Here is a 20,096-nt window from a genome sequence, read left to right on the forward strand (position 1 = left end):
TAAGTTAGACAGATTTTTTTCATAAATACATAAACATTTGCTTTCCAGCTTAGTGGTCAAATAAAATGACCAATGACATTTATATACAGGAGAGAAAGTTAATTTATCAGGAAAGAAAAATTAGCCTTACTTGTGGATGAAGCTTAGGATTCCTAGAGTTTTTATTTAAGATCTCATTCCACAATGATGACTGAATTACAGAAAATATAATTACTTGCATTAAAAAAAAAACAAGAGCCATGCACGACGTTCCTGTAATTTTCCAAACACTGTATTAATAAGTTCATTTTATTCACTCAAGAGAGCCATTGCTCATAACTCCACCATAAATTACATAATAAATTAGAACATCGTTTTATTAATAGGTGCAACATAGTTCAGAATTGAAAAATATGAACATAGACTTTTTAATATTGTACAAATAGGGAAATAGGCAAGTAATGAATATAATGTAAGATACTGTGCACACCATTGTATTTTCTTCATACATTTCTAAATAACCTACAGTAATACCTTCCTTCACCCATAACTTAATTTTGACTGACATAAGTTTCTTGTAATACATGGAAAAAATTAACAGAAGTTTCTGAGAAGGCAACTTAGAGGAGTGGCTTCCTTAAAATGTAGAGTCGATGCCATAAGTATCCAGTTACTGCACTCAAAGTGTACCTGCATCAAAAAGAATGAAAAACACATTATTTGCAATAGGAGGTCAATATATGTGGCCCCAAATTGATATCAGTTTCACATGTCATTTCATGTTTTTTTTTAAGATTTAAGAATATACTTGTAAATGCAGTTGGACCATTGAGACTGTGGTGCAATTGGGCGATAAGCAGTGGCTAAGTGTGCATGCGATGACTAAGTTCAAGCTTAGTTATCGCATGCTTGGTGGGTGGCCAGTTTCTAGGGTCCCCTTTGCTCATGAAATTTAACCTGCATGTATAAAACAACTCTTAATTATTGTGAGGTCAATGCAGGAGGCCTCAGAGCTCCAGGCCAGCCTCAAGAGGCATGGGGCTCTTCCAGCACCTCCCATTTTCCACGTACCCTGCAAGTATACAAAATGAAAGAGCACACGAGACCCCAGCAGTGGTTACAGACCACTTATCTTTCTTCTTGCACTTATCAATGCTCTCAACATTATAATTATCAAGATAAATTGACCCCCATCTCGCTCCTTTCTCGGTTTAGTTTTCATATTTCAACTCTTTAACACTGTATTCTGGGCCACTTCATTCTTGTTTTCGCCTCTTGGGGCCCTTTGACCACAAGGCAGATAAAGTCTTTGGGGTACTTTCAAATTTAACATTTGATTTAGATGAAAGCAAAGAACTTTTTGTACATAAATATCCACTAAGGCATCAGAAAACCAACATAAAAGATTAAATTGTGCTACAGATAAAGCAGGGTTTTGGACTACCCCTTAAACTGTTAAAAAAATAATTTTGTTGTGAAAGATTAATGCTAAGTACTTCAGTCCCAACCCTGGTCTCAATGATTTACTGGAATGTAAAAATAATGTTGGATTGCCAAAAGATGCCTTTTGAATGTCATTTAGGTATAGCGAAATGATGGATTTTTTTCCTGCAGAAGTGTGACAGTCTGGTATTGCCACAGAACTGACAATGAGTGACAAGTACGGAACTTTCTATGAGGTACAGTGTGTTCAAGCTTTGCTCCCATATCCTAATGAGAGCTACCAAGAGAAAGCAAATGACAGACTTGCTGGCCTCAGCCATGACTTTACTACTTAAATGCCATAGAGGTCTTCAGTGGAGGGTAGTCAAGAGGGCAGACACAGGGGAACTGAATTACTGCCAACAGACATTATCCGAAGCAAGAAAACTCATGGCTTTGGCTTGTTTCCTCTCTTTTTACATTGTTTCTTCAGCAAAAATGGAACTGCTGCTGTACCCTTCTTTGAATCATTTTCTGACCTATTCTTAAGTCTTCTTAAAATTTTTCATTTTAACCTCTTCCCTACGCAGGGCGTGATTTCACGGTCTGAATTTTCTGATGCTAAAGAAGGAAGGCCGGCTTTTCACGGCTTGAATTTTTCGAAGCAAAAGGACAAAGGCCGTGTTTTCACGGTTTCGCGGTCAAGCATGCCAAGTGGGTCCCAACCGCCATTAGAGTCCCTCGGCGCGAGAGGTCTGATCCTTTCCTATTGTCCGTGTGGGGATTACCTTGGCCCATTCCGGCTCTCAGTGTCCCACTCAAGGAAGGTGCTCATGGTCACTTATTTGTTTATAAGTTAAAATAACTAAAAACGTTCATGTTGCATTTATTGAAAATCAATGCAAGGAATTACATTCTGTATGTTCTGCGGATTGGTTCCAAATTTTAAACGGAATTCTAGCGTTCATATTAACGGAGTTGATCATCACCTAGAACAATTTTTGGAGACACTAAGGTTAGATGTTTAATTGTTATTTTTATAACTTACTAGCAAGTTAATAGGAGCGATATTGTAATGATTTACATTTAAAAATATACGTTACTCTGTTAGCTACATTCTAAGTGTACATTTGCGATGAAATTCGATAGAATATCCGATTTAACTTCTATGAAAAAAAGCCCTCGTAATGCAATAAAATATGATTCTCTCAGTCTTTGTAGTGAGCCAAAATTACAGCGGCTATTTTTAATAACCTCTCACCAACCTTTGAATACAAAGGTATTATAAACGAATTTTGCTAAAAATACTGATTAATGCATATCCTAAAAATTCGTAAATTTAATGTACCAATAGGGAATGTTTTACGTAGACACATGTTGTTAGAAGCATTCCATACCATTGCAGGAATAAGAACTGCTCTACCCAGGTAATTACTCTCATATCCTGGTTCTCTGGTCAGGATCCATTAAGGTGGTCTGCCTTGTGCACCTCACGGGCTTATTTCGGAACACATTAGCGCATTAATATTTTCTTGGAAAAACTTATTATCCTCCAACTAGCACACCTAAGAGTATATTGGTGTAAGTATTCTCCTACTGAAATATGTACATGGAAGATGATAACCTCACTCTTCTCGGAAAAGCTCATTTGGCTATGATATAGTGCCGTTTCGCTGAAAACCCTAAAAATAACCGTAGAACTTTGTTTAAAAGTTGTACAGGCATTGCAAAATGAAAGGAATACATTGATGAACTGACATTTAATGCAACAGTAACAATTAAAAAAATTAAAATTGCACTGGAAACAATAAACTGACCGCAAAAGTACGCCGGGATGGGCTGCCTTCGGGGAAAAGGGTCGAGGATTATATTTGCCCAGTTGCGGAGGAAAGGGTCCGGGACCCCGCTAGGAATGGTCATTAAGGGGAGGAAGCGACTACCTGCACAGTCCCAAGCCAAGAAAAAACTCTGTACGGGGCGAAAAAGAATTTCTCAAACCCTTTGTAGAGCCATAAGCAACTTCCCGTGAAGGAGCTCGGCGCGAAAAGGTTAAACAGTCTTGGGGAAATCCAGAGATGACCAGACCATTCGCCACTGGTTATGAGCTAAGGTTGTGAAGGGTTAGGGTCAGGGCCCACTCCCAAAGCTTTAAATTGCTACTTTTTTTAAAAATAAGAGTGATTTCCTACCGTGAAATATTTGCTAACACTCTCTGTTAATACTTGAATATTCAGTGCTACACACTTGATCACATAATTTTGGTGGTTAACTTCCACCCCTGAATTATTTATGTCTTCGCATCAAGTCATAGTTAAAAATGTGACAAAACTCAATTAGTTTCAGCAAGCATGACCGTCTCGTATCACTGAAATCGTGTTTAACATCAATGCATTCCAAATGCCTGCCTTATTTTGATTCGGAGAGCGAGAGATTTTCCCTCTGAATAATGACAAGGCTAACACTAACATTCCAGTAATTTTCAGGACACTGCACTATGAAGTTCATTTTAATAACTTGTAGGGATCATTGCTTGATACTGCCCATACTCATGACATTATCATCAATTAATCTTTGTACTCAAAAATGATTGTAACGTTATTGGGTGACATTAGCCAGTGTCAAGATCCCTAGAAATGTTATGATGGAAGTTGGTGGTGTTTTACACAGTACACGGAATTGCACAATCTGACGTACATGCGAAGGCGCAATTCAATCAAAATTGCGCCGCGTAAAGCGGTGAATTGCTAGAACACATGCGTGGATGTGAGACGGCAAAATAGCCCGTTTTAATTTCGTTCATGCATTCGCGCAATTCCACGCCATTTTAGAAATTAATGCAGCTCTAACCTGCACAATTCTATGCCCCGTGTAAAACGTCCTTACGATATGTTTAATTGACAATTTTGGAATGCTCACTAATGCATTGAAAAAGTAAAATAATCGTCAATGAAATCTACACTCATCTTGATGTAAACCATAACATCTTTAATTTACCCCTTGTGCATGTGAATTTCATCACCTCAGCCGCTGGGTCCTTTAAATCACCAAATTGAATAAGTGCTGAAAAAGCATAAAGAGTTTACTACAGTAGACCATCGTTATTAGGAAGTTTATGGGACTAAAAAACCGGAGGTTCTTAAGCCTTAACCAGTGACGTGCAATTATTGTTGCACTACCAGTGATGTGCGGTCTGGGAGACCGCAATATGTAAATCAAAAATTCATAAACTGTTGCTACGCCATTTTAATTTTTTTGTTTAATTTTTCTTTAAATGCTTAAATATTCTAAAACTTCCATTAAAATTTTTAAATTCCTAATACAAACCAATTTGTCAGTAGAAATTTATAATTATCATATTTGTGTATCAATATTTCGCCAGATTTAAAAATAAGGCCATAAATGTTAAAGTTGGGAGGCTAAGTAGTAAGTAGCCATGAAATTTATTCCGCTTATTCATTTTCTTGTTGCATGCTGCTGGTGATAAAAATTACAATTTTTCAAAAAAGCACACACAGGCTTTTTGCATTGGAAAAATAAGGAAGAGGTTTTCCGTGAATTTTTACGGCGGGAGAAGTCTACATATTGTCCGCATTTCAAACCTTTCAACGTCTTCACCCTCTTCCTTTGGTAGAAGGAGAATTAGCGCTAAAAATGTATGCTAACTGTCTCGGGGGTCTTACAATTGACATTCTCCTTCCCATAAGGAGTCTAACGAGATCTCCACCATTGATTTAATGCGATTAAATCATATCATATCTTTCTCAGACTGCTGAAGCAAAAAAGAGTTGACAAAGGATATATTTAATATTCTGAAAAATACTGCCATTGGCAACCTCCCGGATGTGCATCTACAGTACATTTTGTCTAAAGTACCTACGCCACCTTTAGTTGTGCTGTAAAATGCAATTACCACTGGTTTCTCTGACTCTATATCATCACCTACTCTGTAGTGCATAATTGAAACTAAGCTAAGAGCCTTATATATTTTGGGGAGATTGGATATTACAGTCTTGTTTGCCAAGAATCCGTAAAATGAAGAGCCCATTATGAGTCCTTGGATGACGCCAAATCATTAGGCTCTTTTCTTTTTTTTGATCTTACCAACGTATTCAATTGTAAAATGAGTAACGGTGTCATGGAAGGGTATACTTTTCTTATACTTATAAGGGTTATAATTTTCCTCTTTAGCTCATTTGATGACCACTTATTGCGGTTTCTCCTGTAAAAAAATTGTTCTTGCCCGGGGAGATACTTTACTACATCACTTCTCTCATCATCTGTTCTCCCTCCTTCACTATCAGTTGTATTTGTCGGCATTTTTCCATATTTTTGCACTACTTCAAAAACTACACACTCGAGGGTTTTCTGGTTGCTTGAAAAAATTGGGCCGAAAAAACGCTTCAGACAAATGCAGACGTAGCGTCACTTACATTTCAACGTTTCACTCTCCATGTTTCCTAGGCTTCTTTTATTTCTTCTTGTGGTAAAACTCGATGCTAAGATATTCTGTCCCCAAATAGGAGGACACTGACTGCTGAAAGATACACGTAAATACATTTTGCGCTCCATCCGTGGGCGCACGAAATTTAGGGGTTCAATTGGTTCCAATTTACAAAGTACACTATATGTATACTGCCTGCTAGGGGTAGGAGAAATTCACCACCATTTTATGCTAGTTATTGATAACATCTATAAAAATCTTAGCATTCAAAGAACAAAATGGATGGTATTTCCAATAAAAACTGGATTTCATTTGTTTTGTGTTCGCCTTCAGAAACTGATTGAGCGGTCATTCATTCTAACGCAATGAATTTTAGAAAAATTAAGTGCTTAAGTATCCACTTTGTTAAAGATGCTTCCTAACAAAATATTAATTATTTTTATGCTTAATAAATGACTATGAATTGTTTTTAACAACTTTTTGAATCATTTCCATCAGCATTACCTTTATTGATTTTTCTAATTTAGTGACGTGCGGTCTCACAGACCGCTAATCGGATGTCCTTGTTATGCAAAAATATGAAGCTAACGAGAAATATAGGAATTTTTAAATATTAATTTTGAAAATATTCATATTTTTAGAAATGCAGCGGTCTCTCAGACCGCACGCCACTGGTTAAGGGTTAATAACAAAGTTCGTATGTACGTTTTCTTTTAGGAATCTTTGAAGAAAAAACATATTCTGTCAAAATTTCTTGTCTCTTCAATCTCCCGCACTTTAAGTCGCATTGCAAAATTGCTTCTGAATCAAGGTTATAATACACCCGACTGAATTACCTTGGAATATATAAAAACAAGCATATTCCTTTCATTTTATCAAAAAAAGAATGCGGCATGACGCACTCGAGGTTTGATATCTTCCCGAATACTATAAGTCCTCGATATACGAACAAGAAACATTCCTTGAGACCTTGCTCATAAGATGATAAACCTATGCAGGTCATCGAGGAGTGCGATTATCCTACAGAATGCAACACTGCACCACAGTTGTGCGTTAACTCCGTATTGTGATGAACTGATCTAGCTGGGCGTGAGACACAGACGAAGCCGAAAAATATCGCTGTCTGCAGGAAGGATGAACGGGTAAAACGCTGAACAGTTCCTGACTTCACACCGGATTCAATGTTACTCGATATATGAACAAGATGCGTTCCGAGACTATGCATTGTGATTATCCTGCAGAATGCGTTACAATTGAGCGTAAACTCACGATTGTGACGAACTGATCCAGCTGGGCATATGACGCAGCCGGAGCCGAAAAAAATTGCAGTTCCCAGGAGGGAAGGGTGGGCGAAATGCTGAACAGTTCCTGACTTCACATCAGATTAAATTACCGTATAAGCGTGTGTAAGAGGCGCACCCCTATTTTGAGCATCAAAGCTATGAAGAAAAAAATTTTGCGGCATTTTTTTTATACTATCGCGCGGTGTTGCAGACGTATGCCTGGAATTTCGACAGCTCTCGAAATTTCCTCTTTTAATACTAATTGAAAGAGGAAATTTTAATAACTGCGGCGGTAATAGCGGCATTAGAGGGAGTAGAAAGAGTTCCGATCCTCTCTTCGCATACGTCGTTGCTCTACGATGCTTGTCCTATTCACGAACAATTTTGTTTAAATGTTCTCGCAGGAGTATTGCAATAGAATTGCAGCCGTGGAAAAAAGGCAAAACACAACAGGCACATAGCATGAACCTTCCCAAGAGCTTGGACAACAATCGGGGCAATTTCAGTGCCGTAGGATAATAACCACATCGTAGATTTAACGGAACCACACTCGGCCCTCCACCAGCCAATGCCTCTGCCGTTTTTTTCCTTTCCAAGACCCCACAGGAGAATAGGAAAATATCAAGTTACAGGGGAACAATGGAAACGTGTTTCATCCCTACCCCGTCTAAGCAACTGACCTTGATCGATCTCCCAGTTTCTGGAGGCCAAATGCTAGGTGAGTCATCTACTGAGCCCGAAGATATCTCGACAGCTTTCAATAATTGTATGACACGCACGAGGTTCTAAAAAGAAAGAGACCTAACGCGACATATATCTGACATCATTTAAGTTTTTTAAGCTCTAATTGTTTGACACAAAGATTTATAGTTACAACAAGGCTACTAATATTCAAAATAGTCCAAACAGCACACTTTCGGAAGAAACAAGCGTAGCATAAGCGCATTCAAACAAGACGAGACGGACTGGAAACTTAAGGCAAACGAAAACTGCGTATGTCACATTGCTGCGCCGTCGCCCCTTCGCTTTGAAGGCAACGACGTCACATGCAATATCGGACGTATTCGTCCCTTGCTCCTTCGCTCGTAACCTTGTTGCTTCGAAGACGGTGGGATCGCGCTCCTTCCCCTCGACCTCTCCTTCCGCGCTCTTCACTTATAAGCATTTCTGATTTCTTATATCCACAATTTAGTCCAACAATGAACACCCTCGTTCGAATTTTTTAAAGCGCAGGTTTTGACACCAATATAATTTTCAGTTGCAATAATCCTCATATTAGCCTCCGAAGATGACTTTTGAAAAATCAGGTCCTCAGCGTAATGGAAATTATTCGGCAAGGCAGATATTGACTATTAACCAGGTATGTCCTTAAAAAATACGTGTTTCTTTACGTTTGATAAGCAATTACTATATGCAGTATAAATGCCGCGGGATGCCCACTCGTGGCAGTAAATTTAGCGTGCCCTCCGGAGCGAAAAACCCCGCGCGATCTTTTCCATGTTCACCTCTGGGGTACTGACGTGACGGCGTTATGCTTACAAAAAATGAAACAGGAGCATTTTAAAAATACGTCACTAAGGGAGAAACTCCCCTGCCTGCCGCTTGTTTTTGACCTTGGGTTTCAGATGACTGACTCACGCTGAAAACCGAGGCCACTCAGTTCCCCTTGGACTTGCGACCGGTAAAGGGGAGGGGGGGGGGGAAGATAGGAAGTTTGTGTAAGAGGCGCACCCTCATTTTCGGCTGCAATTTCTGGAAAAAAGGTGCGCCTCTTACACGTGCTTATACGGTATATTTTGTTCAGAATAAGCCCAAAGTGCAAGTTCCTCTTCGCCATACCGCATCGCATAGGTGGATCTGGGGGGGGGGGGGGGGGCACGTGGCCCCTCCAGACCTTTAAAACATATGCAAGACTTTTAATATGGCCCTATTATCATTGCATTCATTTTTTATTACGAGGTATCCTTGAGCCCCCCCAGAAAAAAATCCTGGATACGGCCTTGCTTGTGCCCCCCCCCTCCCTGGTGAGAAATCCTGTATCTGCCCCTGCCGCATTGTATCAGTCAACTCGGAAGGTGCCAAATTGAAAAGTTCATGCCTCTAAAAGTTTGTGAATTGAATGTGCATAGGAAGACGACAAACTGTACATCACCTTTATGAGTGCTAATGAGTGGGTCACCATGATTCCACAGGAATGAAGCTTATTATATGACGTTTTGTGCATATTGAAGTATCTCCTACTGAGGAAAGAACCATAATTGATGTACTTGGGAACATTACAAGAGGAGAACTTAAACAGTGCAATTATTATAACGTAGCGTAGTGTATATCCACCTAAATGCCGTTGCTTATTCGTGGAACTTAGTAATAAAGTTCATTTTATAACCGCCGAGACCAGGAATGAGGTTTGTAATTTCATAATAACTTTTCTTTTACAATATAGATGGGATGTGTCTTTTCGTCAGGACCAACTATTTACTTGGTAATATCGAGAACTTCGTAATAAGGTTGTTCGTAATTACGAGAGGGTACTGTAACAGATTTGTGCAAGAATGGACTTAGAGAATCCTCCTTGCATTCCTTGGGCCAAGGCTTTTCCTCTATAGTTATCTGTTAGACAGTGTTTAGCTTCATCACATACCCATCATTGCCTTGGAAACAAAAAGCTATTCCAAAGATAGTTTATGTCGTGTGTAGCAAATTTTGGGAGAATTTTCTGGGTTTTCTCATCACACTTTCAATGAGTTTTAAGCTGTATACCAACATACTTTTTGAAATATTACACTGAGGAACAGTCATTTCATTGTGTTAGATCTATGACTTGTTTCTAACTAACTTTTAGCCTCCGAATAAGAAAATAAACTCAGTTTTCATCCATCACATCAACTTTCAAAGCTACAGGATACCCTCTCTTTATCTCAAACATAATTTGCAAATGAAGGAATTTTAAAGGAAATCTTGCCATATATACGTGGGCATTATTAAAATGAAATTTATAGGTGATATATGAAAAGGCATGGTTTATCGATGCGGGTGTAATAAAATCTCAATGTATGCAACCCGCTCGACACAAAAGTTCCCCCACAAAGCAGCTGGGCTACATGCCTGTCCCTATCCCCTGCATAACTAAGCATTTATGCACCTGCTGCTGGTCTCCTATGGCACTAGTTACTCGGCGCCAGTCCAATAAGGTTAATATCAGCCAATTGGAGAGCAATGATGCTTCCTGCAATCGACGCTCAATCTAGCAGAATGTGGTCACAATCATAAAAGGTGTAGTGAAAAAACTTGACGTGCTAGAAGAAAACTAACTTAAGTTTTAAAATCAGCATGTCCATTATACCCTATAACAGCCCAAAAATTGAAACAGAAAATGAGTAGAAAATTGTTCCCTTGTGTTATATATTATAATTTTCTAAAAGCCTTCCCTTATGAGCCACAACTGCTGCTTGGTTGGTTTAGTCACTCATGAGTGACATCCCAGTCAATGTGCTAACTGCTAATCTAGCAAGGTATTTTGAAATCTTACCATGTGAAAATATATGAAAGGTGCTCATTCCTCAGGGATACATAAGTCTGCCCACCAATTGGCCCTCCTTTCACTGTACTTGAAGATTTGGCATCAATATAAATGGGATCACTACCAGTTACATGAGACATTTCATCCAAATTCCTGAAATTTGAAAAGAGAGAAAATAATCACATGACACGAGCAAACAAGGAGGTCCCATCACAAATTCATTAAAGAGAATTTCAAAGTTTTGCAAAATTTTTCAATATTGAAATAGTCTGAGAAATACAAATGCTTTCATCAAGTACCTACTTCCAGACTTTACTCACTGACGTGAAATAATAGCAAAATGATGAGAAATCTAAAATAAAGAATCCCATTATAATTTATAGAGTGAAAAAAGCTGTGCAAAAGGTAGACATCCAACACTAAATGTTACACCAAAAATAAGTTACAACATAAACACCTACCGGTAGAACCAAGAATTTGACCGAAGATTGTTACGGGGCATAAATGGTCCTCTCTGCTCATGAGCACGTACAATCCCTATCAGTTCCACTTCTCCATCTATTTGACCTTCCATGCGAGTCTCAGCATGCTTAAACTTGGATGGTACCCATCCTCGGTTCACTAATATAGTTAAACTGTAAAAGTCAAATTACATAAAAAAACCATCGAGAAATGTAACAAATCAATACTACCAAAAATAAAAGGAAAGACCTCTTGTTTCATCACATGTACATGACCAATGGGTATAGAGTAGAACACATCCCTCATCTTACTCCAAGCCAGAAATAAAATTTATAGATATATTTGTGAAATCATTAATCAGTCAAAATGTAGCTTTGCCACATGAGTTTTCAGATAGTTTTCATTTATTCCTCCCTGGTTCTCTCTTTGGGTTCTGAATGCAAATCTGAGATTTACAAAAAAAAATCATGAAGCAACATTGAAAACACAAAAGAAAATTTTTCTTTTCTTGTTTTAACTTAAATTTGTACACACATAATTCAACTTTTTGCACATAGAATTTCTTACATAATCCATCCCTAGTTTCTTAGCTTTGACAAACCTTTTGGGCTCCCATGCCAGTTGAGAAATTGTGTTTTTTTGTCCGTTTCTGGTAAAACCCACTTATGTATTTCATAATCAATTATTATACTAGCTTGAAGTGGCAGGGTTTATGGTTTTTGGTTATTGACCAGTGTTTGATTTTCAGTGTTCAATTTGATAATGACCCCATTTTTTTATGCATAATGATATGCATGCAAAATAATGACTTAACAAATTTGCAAGTCAAAAATTTGCAACATTATTGGAATAAAAGAAATCAGTGTATTTTCTTTCAATAAATTGCCTTCTCATTAATAAAAAGCTCAAAATAATGAAGAAAGAGAGTGACTCATCGAGCCCTTTTGATTAAATTTCCAAAACTTAACTACGTATGCACATAATACATATTTTGGAACTTTATTAATTCTTCCTTGATTTATGATGCCATACTAACCACTCACAATGAAGTATGTAACATGCTTAAAATTTTATCACATATCCTTCTATTTTCTGCTGATATAATGCTCACTATTTAAGGAAAAAATAAGTGATAAAAGTGAAAATTCCTGGGTAGTTCGTAGGAATTTTTTAGGGCAACCGTTGCAGTGCAGTAAAAAGTCAGTTCATTCTTTTAAGTCTTGAGGTATTCCGGTGAACAATTGAACCCCTTGGTATTCATAGAAGTATTCACGGGTCTTTGAAATCCAAACCTAACCATAGGGTGGTATGTGAGCCTGTAAGAGGAAAATAAAATCCCCTAATTTCCATCTCAAGTCCCCATTGGGAGGTACATTGGAAATCCATAAAATAAGATGTAACTAGAAAAAATACTAATTCAACTGATTTAAATAGATGAGGTTGGGTTGTAATAGAGATTCCTTGATTATTAAGGCCATTTTACATAGTACACGGAATTGTGCAATCTGACGTACGTGCGAAGGCGCAATCAAAATTGCATCGTGTAAAGCGGTGAATTGCTAGAACACATGCGTGGATGCGAAACGGCAAAATAGCCCCTGTTCTAATTTCGCTCATGCATTCACACAATTCCACGCCATTTTAGAAATTAATGCAGCACTAACCTGCGCAATTCCGTGCCCCGTGTAAAACGGCCTTAAGAAAGAAAAAATAATTGACTTTTGCAGGAATCAAACCGAGGGTGCCTGTGGCAAAAGTTAAGGGCCAGGCTCCTCAACACAGTTGGCTACGCCTGTTGTTGTAGGAACAACATGCTTACTCGAGGGGAGCGATGCCATGACTAATCTCTACTTGCATTTATCCCTTGAACTCAGGCGTATGGAGAGGAAAGCCGTGACACTCTTTGTACATTTCTGTATAGTTTCAGAAATATACATCAACATTCAGATCCCGAATATAATTCTCGCAATGTCTCCTTACCAGTAGAATCTAAAAGGCCACCCACCTTATGTAAGAAATTTGAAATTTACATATATAGATCCCCTTCAATGCCAATTGCCTGGAGGGTGGCTTAAATTTGTATGTGTGCTTTCAAGTTCTAGATAAAGTGACAGCAGATGAAAATTGAAGTGGAATGTTTGAGCTGAACTGAAAACAGAATACACAATGGAAATAATTTCTCACGTATCATTACGGTCTGTTCACATGATACATTAATACATACGAATTTATTTATTTTCATCGCCCCATAAACAGCTCATTTAAGGCCTTTTACATCAGGGAGTATAACAATGACTATCACACACAACCATGCCCTGGGTAGGGGTCACCTACCCGGGCGGGACTCGAACCCGCGACCTTCGGTTTGGCAGGCGGGGACTTTACCCCACCACCACTGAGGCAAGCGATTATTAATGTCTGTTAGCATGAATGACTTTTGAGGACTAACACAGAACCTGTGCAAATGCATGAACGAAATTAGAACAGGTTCTATTTTATGTACATGCATTTTCACAAGTTGGGTGCTTAAAAAGTGCATTTTCATGCTCATGCATACATTTAAGGCCTGGTTACATGGTACATTAACACATACCAGTTAATGTCTGTTTGCGTGAATGACTTCTGTGGACCGGAACGGAATATGTAAGAATGCATGAACCAAATTAGTACACGTTCTATTTTCCGTTCATGCATTCTCACAAGTTGGGTGGTTACACGGTGTATTTTGGCGTTCATACATTTAGACATTAACCCTATTGGAAATATTCAATTCTGTTCAATTGAAAAGTGACAAATTGAATATTTCCAATAGGGAACCCGTACGTGTTAATGTATCGTGTAACCAAACCTTTAGACATTAACTAGTATGGGGTTAATGTACTCTGAAAAGAGGCCTTTACAGGAGTGGGAGGGATGAGAGAGTAATGATAGTGCCCCAGGCTTCGAAATTAAGAAGCCTGGGCTCATCATCCAATGGTTAGGATGTGCAGGTACACATTTTAAATGCCAAGGACATACAACATTCATTTGTGCTTTCTCATCCGTGCCAACAAGCATAAAAAGTTTTTTTTCTAGAGGTCTGGAAATTAAAGACCATTATTATTTGTAGTTGGTCAAAATGCATACTTAAAATTAATTAGATAAAGAGGAATAACTTCCAATTTTGGATCTTAACATAAATGGTGAACGAAATGAACCCAATTTACTTCCTGTCACTCAGTTGAAAAGGTGTAATCACCAGCCATCCCACTTGTCCCTGGGAGGCAGAAAATACGGATGATTCCCTGGTTTGGCCCTGATCAGCTATGAAAGACCTTGGTCCCATAAGAAGCTCCCTGTCATGAAGAAAAGTTCCCCGGACCTTGACCGGGCGATACTCCATATCTTTCAGCTCTTCAATCCTATAGACAAATAAAAGCGTTAGTTATCAAGGTAAATGCGCACCGATAGGTCATAACATTAGGAGCCAAACTTACGCCTCAGGTAGCGCAATGGGTTCGGCGGTCGTCTTAGACCGTAATTCATCAATTAGCTTTAACTTCCACTTGCGCCGCTTTACTTGCCAGGTTCCAAGAAGGAAAGTTGAAACTGGAATGGCCTAAGATGTCGAAAAAAGTGATTTAGAAACATCCGTTGATGTAAGCAGCTAGGTTTTACTCTTACATCATTAAACAAGCAAACATATCAAAGTGTTACCAATAAAAACCATCCCATAGGACCTATATTTTTATTCCTGTTGCCTGCTTCACTGACTCGCGCAGACATAGAGCAAGTCCGGATTTGAAGATATACCTTTGAGATGCACTGGATTTCTTTTTGTAAAGTATTGCCCTGAATTAGGAATGACAAGATGAAATTTATTTACATTGCCAGATTTCAAAACATTAACAGACATTGCCCTTACATTGCCGCGATAACACTTCGGTGTTTTCGAATATAGGCGTGATTCTTTGAATATAATTAGCGCGGTACGGCAGCTTAAGTTGGCCATATCTTGGTGATTCTATGTTTTTCCAAAGAAAGTAACTAGGTATATCTGCCAAAGGCCTCGGTAATGAACGTAGAAAACGCTGAGTTAATAACTTGAATCAACTTCAGCCGGGAAAGACATGAACGCATTTCGCATCTATTGTGCATTGTGTTTCGCTCGGGTCACCTTCAGATGTTCTGTTTTTTTGGTACTGTGTGGGTGTTGTGCATTGAGGTGATTGAGGTTTTGCTTGTGTCTGTGAAGTATTAAGCAAAGTAACTATGGCCGAGGAGGTACAGAGGAAAATGCAGTTAGAATTGGATAAATTCAAGCAACTTCAAAAAGGTATGTTCCTGTTTTCATTGTTTGCGATATTTCTATTGCATTTTATGATTACTCTGGAGTCGTAGCTATCACATGTGCTCAAATTTCAGATTACCAGCGCGCTGTTTCTATTCGGCAGCAGCTGGATGGACAACTCAGTGAAAACTCAGTAGTTAAAGATGTAAGAAATCCAGCTGAATTCTTTATTACGTAAATTTTCGTAATTAGGTCTTTGGATTTAACTTTCTGATAACTATATGTCCTGACTTGGTGATACTCATTAATCAACAGGAATTAGATATGCTGAAGCCCGGTGCAGAAGTATTCAAGCTAATTGGACCCGTCTTAGTCAAGCAAAGTTTAGAGGAAGCGAAACAAACTGTCTCTAAGCGAATGGACTACATAAAAGGAGAGCTGTAAGTGTTTGTTGTAATTGATGTTAATGATTGTTTCTCTTGGTATTACATTGGACATTGGCGTGAGATGTAATTTTTATGTTCTCAGGAAAAGACAAGAGGATCTATTACAAGATCTAGACAGGAAGCAAGACTTACATCGAGAGTCACTGAATAAGCTCCAGCAGCAATTCCAACACATGCAAGTGAAAGCTGCTATGAAGGCGTGATAAACAATTTACAAAGAAGAATGTCGGTTCTGTGTTGAAGTGTTAATATTTTGAATGCACCTTCATCATGTCGATTTGAATGGTTGAAATCGTCGAGTTTGATTTTTAATGCTTATTTACAATAATACTAATGTGATTCGTTAAGACTTAATCGAAGTGCTTATTTATGGATATCAGTTCACTATTTTGCACATGCCTCTCCCCTAAGTTTATGGTAGAAGCTCACCAATGCCTGGCCAAATTTCTGTTACGACTAATTTTCTGACGTTTACCCCCGCGAACTGCTGTCTACAGATGTACTGATGTGGAAAAGGTATGTTGTGAATAAAATTTTTCTATAGAATCCATTTTTGCTAGTCTTTAAGTAGATCCCTGAGGTACACCGACATTAGAATAACGAGGTAAAGATACATGCCTAACACCATCAACAGTTAATGTTACCACCTGAGTTCTGTGGTTAAGATCCACTGAAGAGCAATGCCTCTGATATCCAATTTTTCAAGCTTAAAAAAAGACTGACTAGGTGGCACAAAAAACAATGTAGATATGATAGGCAAGTGATGAGATATTTGCTCATCCAGAACCCTCGTGCTAACATCATTACGGTCTATATTAGTAAGAATATTGTCAATCAAAGTTTGAGGGGAATGAGTTACTCTGGTAGGCATAAAATTAGTTACATCAATGTTAAAAGCTGTGATAGTGTTGAGGAAGTCAATTTTGTCATTTGTCTCTCTTCAAGTAGATTACAATTGAAATCGCCAGTAATAATTATTTTGGAAAACCTAGCATTGAATATTCTTCTCTTCTTCTTCAATTAATCTGTAGAATTTATCTGAGATCACCTGAAAATCAGTTTGAGGTGATCAATATACCGACACAACAATGATATGTACATCACCTTAGATTATTTCCGTGACACAATATTCAAAAAGCCTGTCATCTGCTCTTGGCCAATGCGAACGCTTTAGTGGAATATAATTAAGAGATTCGTGAGTAAATATTATAACTCCTCAATTCTTTCAAGATGTACGGCAAAAACATCAGCGATATGGTATCCTGGAAGATTTATAGAACACACACACATATATATACATATATATTTTGAGTCTCCTACCTAACTCTGAGGAAGGTGGATGTATACCAAAGACTCAAAATTACTCGAGTGAGAAGTATAAGTGTTATATTATACTTACGCTGGGAGACCACTGACCTTGCTATTCCTTTTTTAATGCCATATTTTACATAAATTGGGACTAGTTGTGGTTTCATAGAATGGGCCTTAGTTTGGCTGTAGATAATTATTTTTCATGCTGTGCTTTTAACATGCCTTATACTATTCCGAAATAGCTACAGTTTCATTAAGTGGATCAGTTGGTGTTGTGGTTAACATCAATGACTAACTGTGAGGACCAGGGTTTGTGCTTCATGATGGTAGTATGTTTTGTTGACTTCATTTTGATCATTCGCCACCAAGTTGGGATTTAATTTTAATAGAAACAAGCATAGGCTGGAGACGAATTTTTTATCATCGTTATAGTTTTTTGGTTTTTAAGCAATATTATTTTGAATGCGGATATAGGTAGACTACAGGGGCGGTCTGGGGTGATAAGGGGCCCTCGACGATCGCTGACCAGCTGACCTGGCCTGACAGCCCCTGGTAGACTACACTAGAAAGGGAAATTTCAGCTTACTGTAGAATTCCACTTCTCTCTAAAAAGAGTGAATTACTCAAAAAACATGTTGTGACCACACTAGAACTTAAAAGGATTGTGCAAAGCCAATATGAGTTTGCTTGATGCAAAGCCCTGTTGAAGGAAGGAATGCCGAAATGCAGGCATATTATTAATGCACCCTGAAAAATGTCTCCTAAGCTACCCTCCTCAAAAAAACACCAAAAGGTTAAAGGGGAGCGATAACGGTGGCTTTTTTTTCTAAGAAATTAAGTATATAGGTGGCCCTCATGTGTTAATGAATGAAGGGCTATGGAAGATTTTAGGAAGGGCAAAGACACATTTAGCATAAATAGTTAATTTCAAATAATCAACTCTTATTTCATAATATTTTTTTAATTGAGATAATCTATCGGAATGCTTCTTTTATTATATAGTTACTTTGTAAGTAAACTCCCTTTTCAGTCATTTGCATTACAAGTGTTTTAGAGATATGGTAATTAATAATCGTTTTGTTTTCTTCTTTATTACATTTGGGTGCATGTTTTTGCTCACCCTGAGCCTTAATGTTATGTCCTCTTGCAAAAGTCATTTTCATTTTTGATTGGGATCAGTATAAGCTATAATTATACAAAGCATTGACGTTTCAGCGCACACCAACCGTTTTTAGTGTAGTCTTCCTATCTCAGCATTTGATACAAAAAACATTATGATGATTAAAAATTCATCTCCTAGGTATGCTTGCCACAATTTACATTAATTAGTAACTTTGTGCAAAATGATCAAAGTGAAGTCAACAAAATATACCACCATCATGAGGACGCGAATGTGATCCCCACGGTGGGAGTCAACAACATTAACCACTACACCAACTGATCCACTTCATGGCATGGTATGTAGTTATTTTGGAAAATTATGAGGCACATTAAAAGTACCGCATGAAAAATAATTAATTACAGCCAAAGTAAGGCCCATTCAATGAAACCAGTACCAGTTCCAAATTTTGTTCCACATTCTCAATATCATTAAAAATGTGGCATTGCAAAATGCGTACCAAGGTACATATGTGGTCTCCCCTTGTTAGTTATGGGGCAAAATTCAGGGGTGTAACATATTGTATTGTGTGCAAAGAAATAGATTTGTGTCTGGCAGAAGAAGATTTGGCATCGATATAATTGGGATCACTACCAGCTATGTGAGACATTTCATCCAAATTCCTGAAATTTGAAAAGAAACAAAATTATCACTTACTTTGTGCAAACAAGAAAGTTCCCATCACAAGTTCATTAAAGAGAATTTCAAAGTTTGCAGAATTTTTCAATATTATGTGAGACCGACAAATACAAGTGCTTTCATCAAATACCTGCAAATGCTATTCACCAGCAGGAAATAATAGCAAAATAATGAGAAATCTAAAATAAAGCATCCCATAATAATTTCCTGAGTTAAAAAAGCCTTGCAAGGGGAAGACATTGAACATCAAATGTCGCACCAATAATAAATTACAATGAGAACATCTACCTGTGGAATCAAGAATTTGACCGAAGATTGTGACAGGGCATAAATTACCTCTCTCTTCATGAGCATGTACAATACCGTACATACTTTTGCACCAAGTCACATGCCACCAGACCCTGCCACATTTGAATTGGAGTTTTTCCCGGTATCCATGGTTTCATTTTCAGCTGACCCCTCTGGATTTTTTAGAATTATTTGCCATCTTTTCTTGAAGTGGCTTAGCCACCCAGTTGAAGCAGTGAAGTAGGATACTCCTTGTTTTTTATCAATCTTCGTGGCTTCGACCGTCATGTTTTTGCCCAAGATTGGTATTTTGGTTGATAGTCAGCAAGCATGTTCTGTCCATTTCAGGGGCGCAGCTAGAAATTAAGGCTTGGGGGGGTTTGGGTGCAACTAATACGGGGGTATGGACTGTGTGGGGGTATGGACTACCCACCAGGATAAGCGGTAGGTGCGAGATTAATAAATTGCGGAATTTTAAGATAAACAGTTCAAAATGGTGAGTTTTACGGCTTTCTGAGGGATATTTTATTAATCCTTAGACTATTTTATTAGTTATATTAATCCAATTAAGTAAAATGGATTAAAATTAAAAATTTCTCGGAGCTCTGGGGGGGTTTTAACCCCCAAAACCCCCCTCACTGCGCCACTGGTCCATTTCTCTGTTTGAGTTCCACTGATACCTATGTGACTGAATTTCGTCATCTTCTAACTTTCTTTACGTGCTGCCTCTTCCTTTTTACGTTAGCCTTTGATGATCCTATTTGGAGTGGCGACCAGAATGTTGAGATGCTTGTGCGAAATGGTGGTGTTCTTTTCCACCTGTTTTAGAATTTTCAACTAAGCGTAGAAGGTGAAGGATGAGTGCTTTTCGGAGCA

The 20,096-nt window shown here is 38.1% G+C and overlaps 2 protein-coding genes across 2 annotated transcripts; one reads left to right on the forward strand and one right to left on the reverse strand.

Annotated features, from left to right (window-relative positions):
* Window positions 1–130: 130 nt before the first annotated feature.
* On the reverse strand, window positions 131–15,212 carry LOC124157261 (surfeit locus protein 1). Its single transcript, XM_046531834.1, has 7 exons — window positions 15,012–15,212; window positions 14,804–14,938; window positions 14,584–14,705; window positions 14,314–14,508; window positions 11,107–11,280; window positions 10,655–10,798; window positions 131–669 (listed from the first exon to the last, which is right to left on the reverse strand). Exons 1-7 carry the CDS (start codon window positions 15,096–15,098, stop codon window positions 600–602), a joined length of 927 nt encoding a protein of 308 aa, XP_046387790.1. The 5' UTR covers window positions 15,099–15,212; the 3' UTR covers window positions 131–599.
* Window positions 15,213–15,265: 53 nt separating this feature from the next.
* On the forward strand, window positions 15,266–16,369 carry LOC124157272 (prefoldin subunit 6). The gene is made up of 4 exons (XM_046531863.1): window positions 15,266–15,422; window positions 15,512–15,582; window positions 15,693–15,817; window positions 15,906–16,369. Exons 1-4 carry the CDS (start codon window positions 15,359–15,361, stop codon window positions 16,024–16,026), a joined length of 381 nt encoding a protein of 126 aa, XP_046387819.1. The 5' UTR covers window positions 15,266–15,358; the 3' UTR covers window positions 16,027–16,369.
* Window positions 16,370–20,096: the final 3,727 nt, after the last annotated feature.

The sequence above is a fragment of the Ischnura elegans genome, chromosome 1 (assembly GCF_921293095.1).
Source record: "Ischnura elegans chromosome 1, ioIscEleg1.1, whole genome shotgun sequence".
NCBI lineage: Eukaryota > Metazoa > Arthropoda > Insecta > Odonata > Coenagrionidae > Ischnura > Ischnura elegans.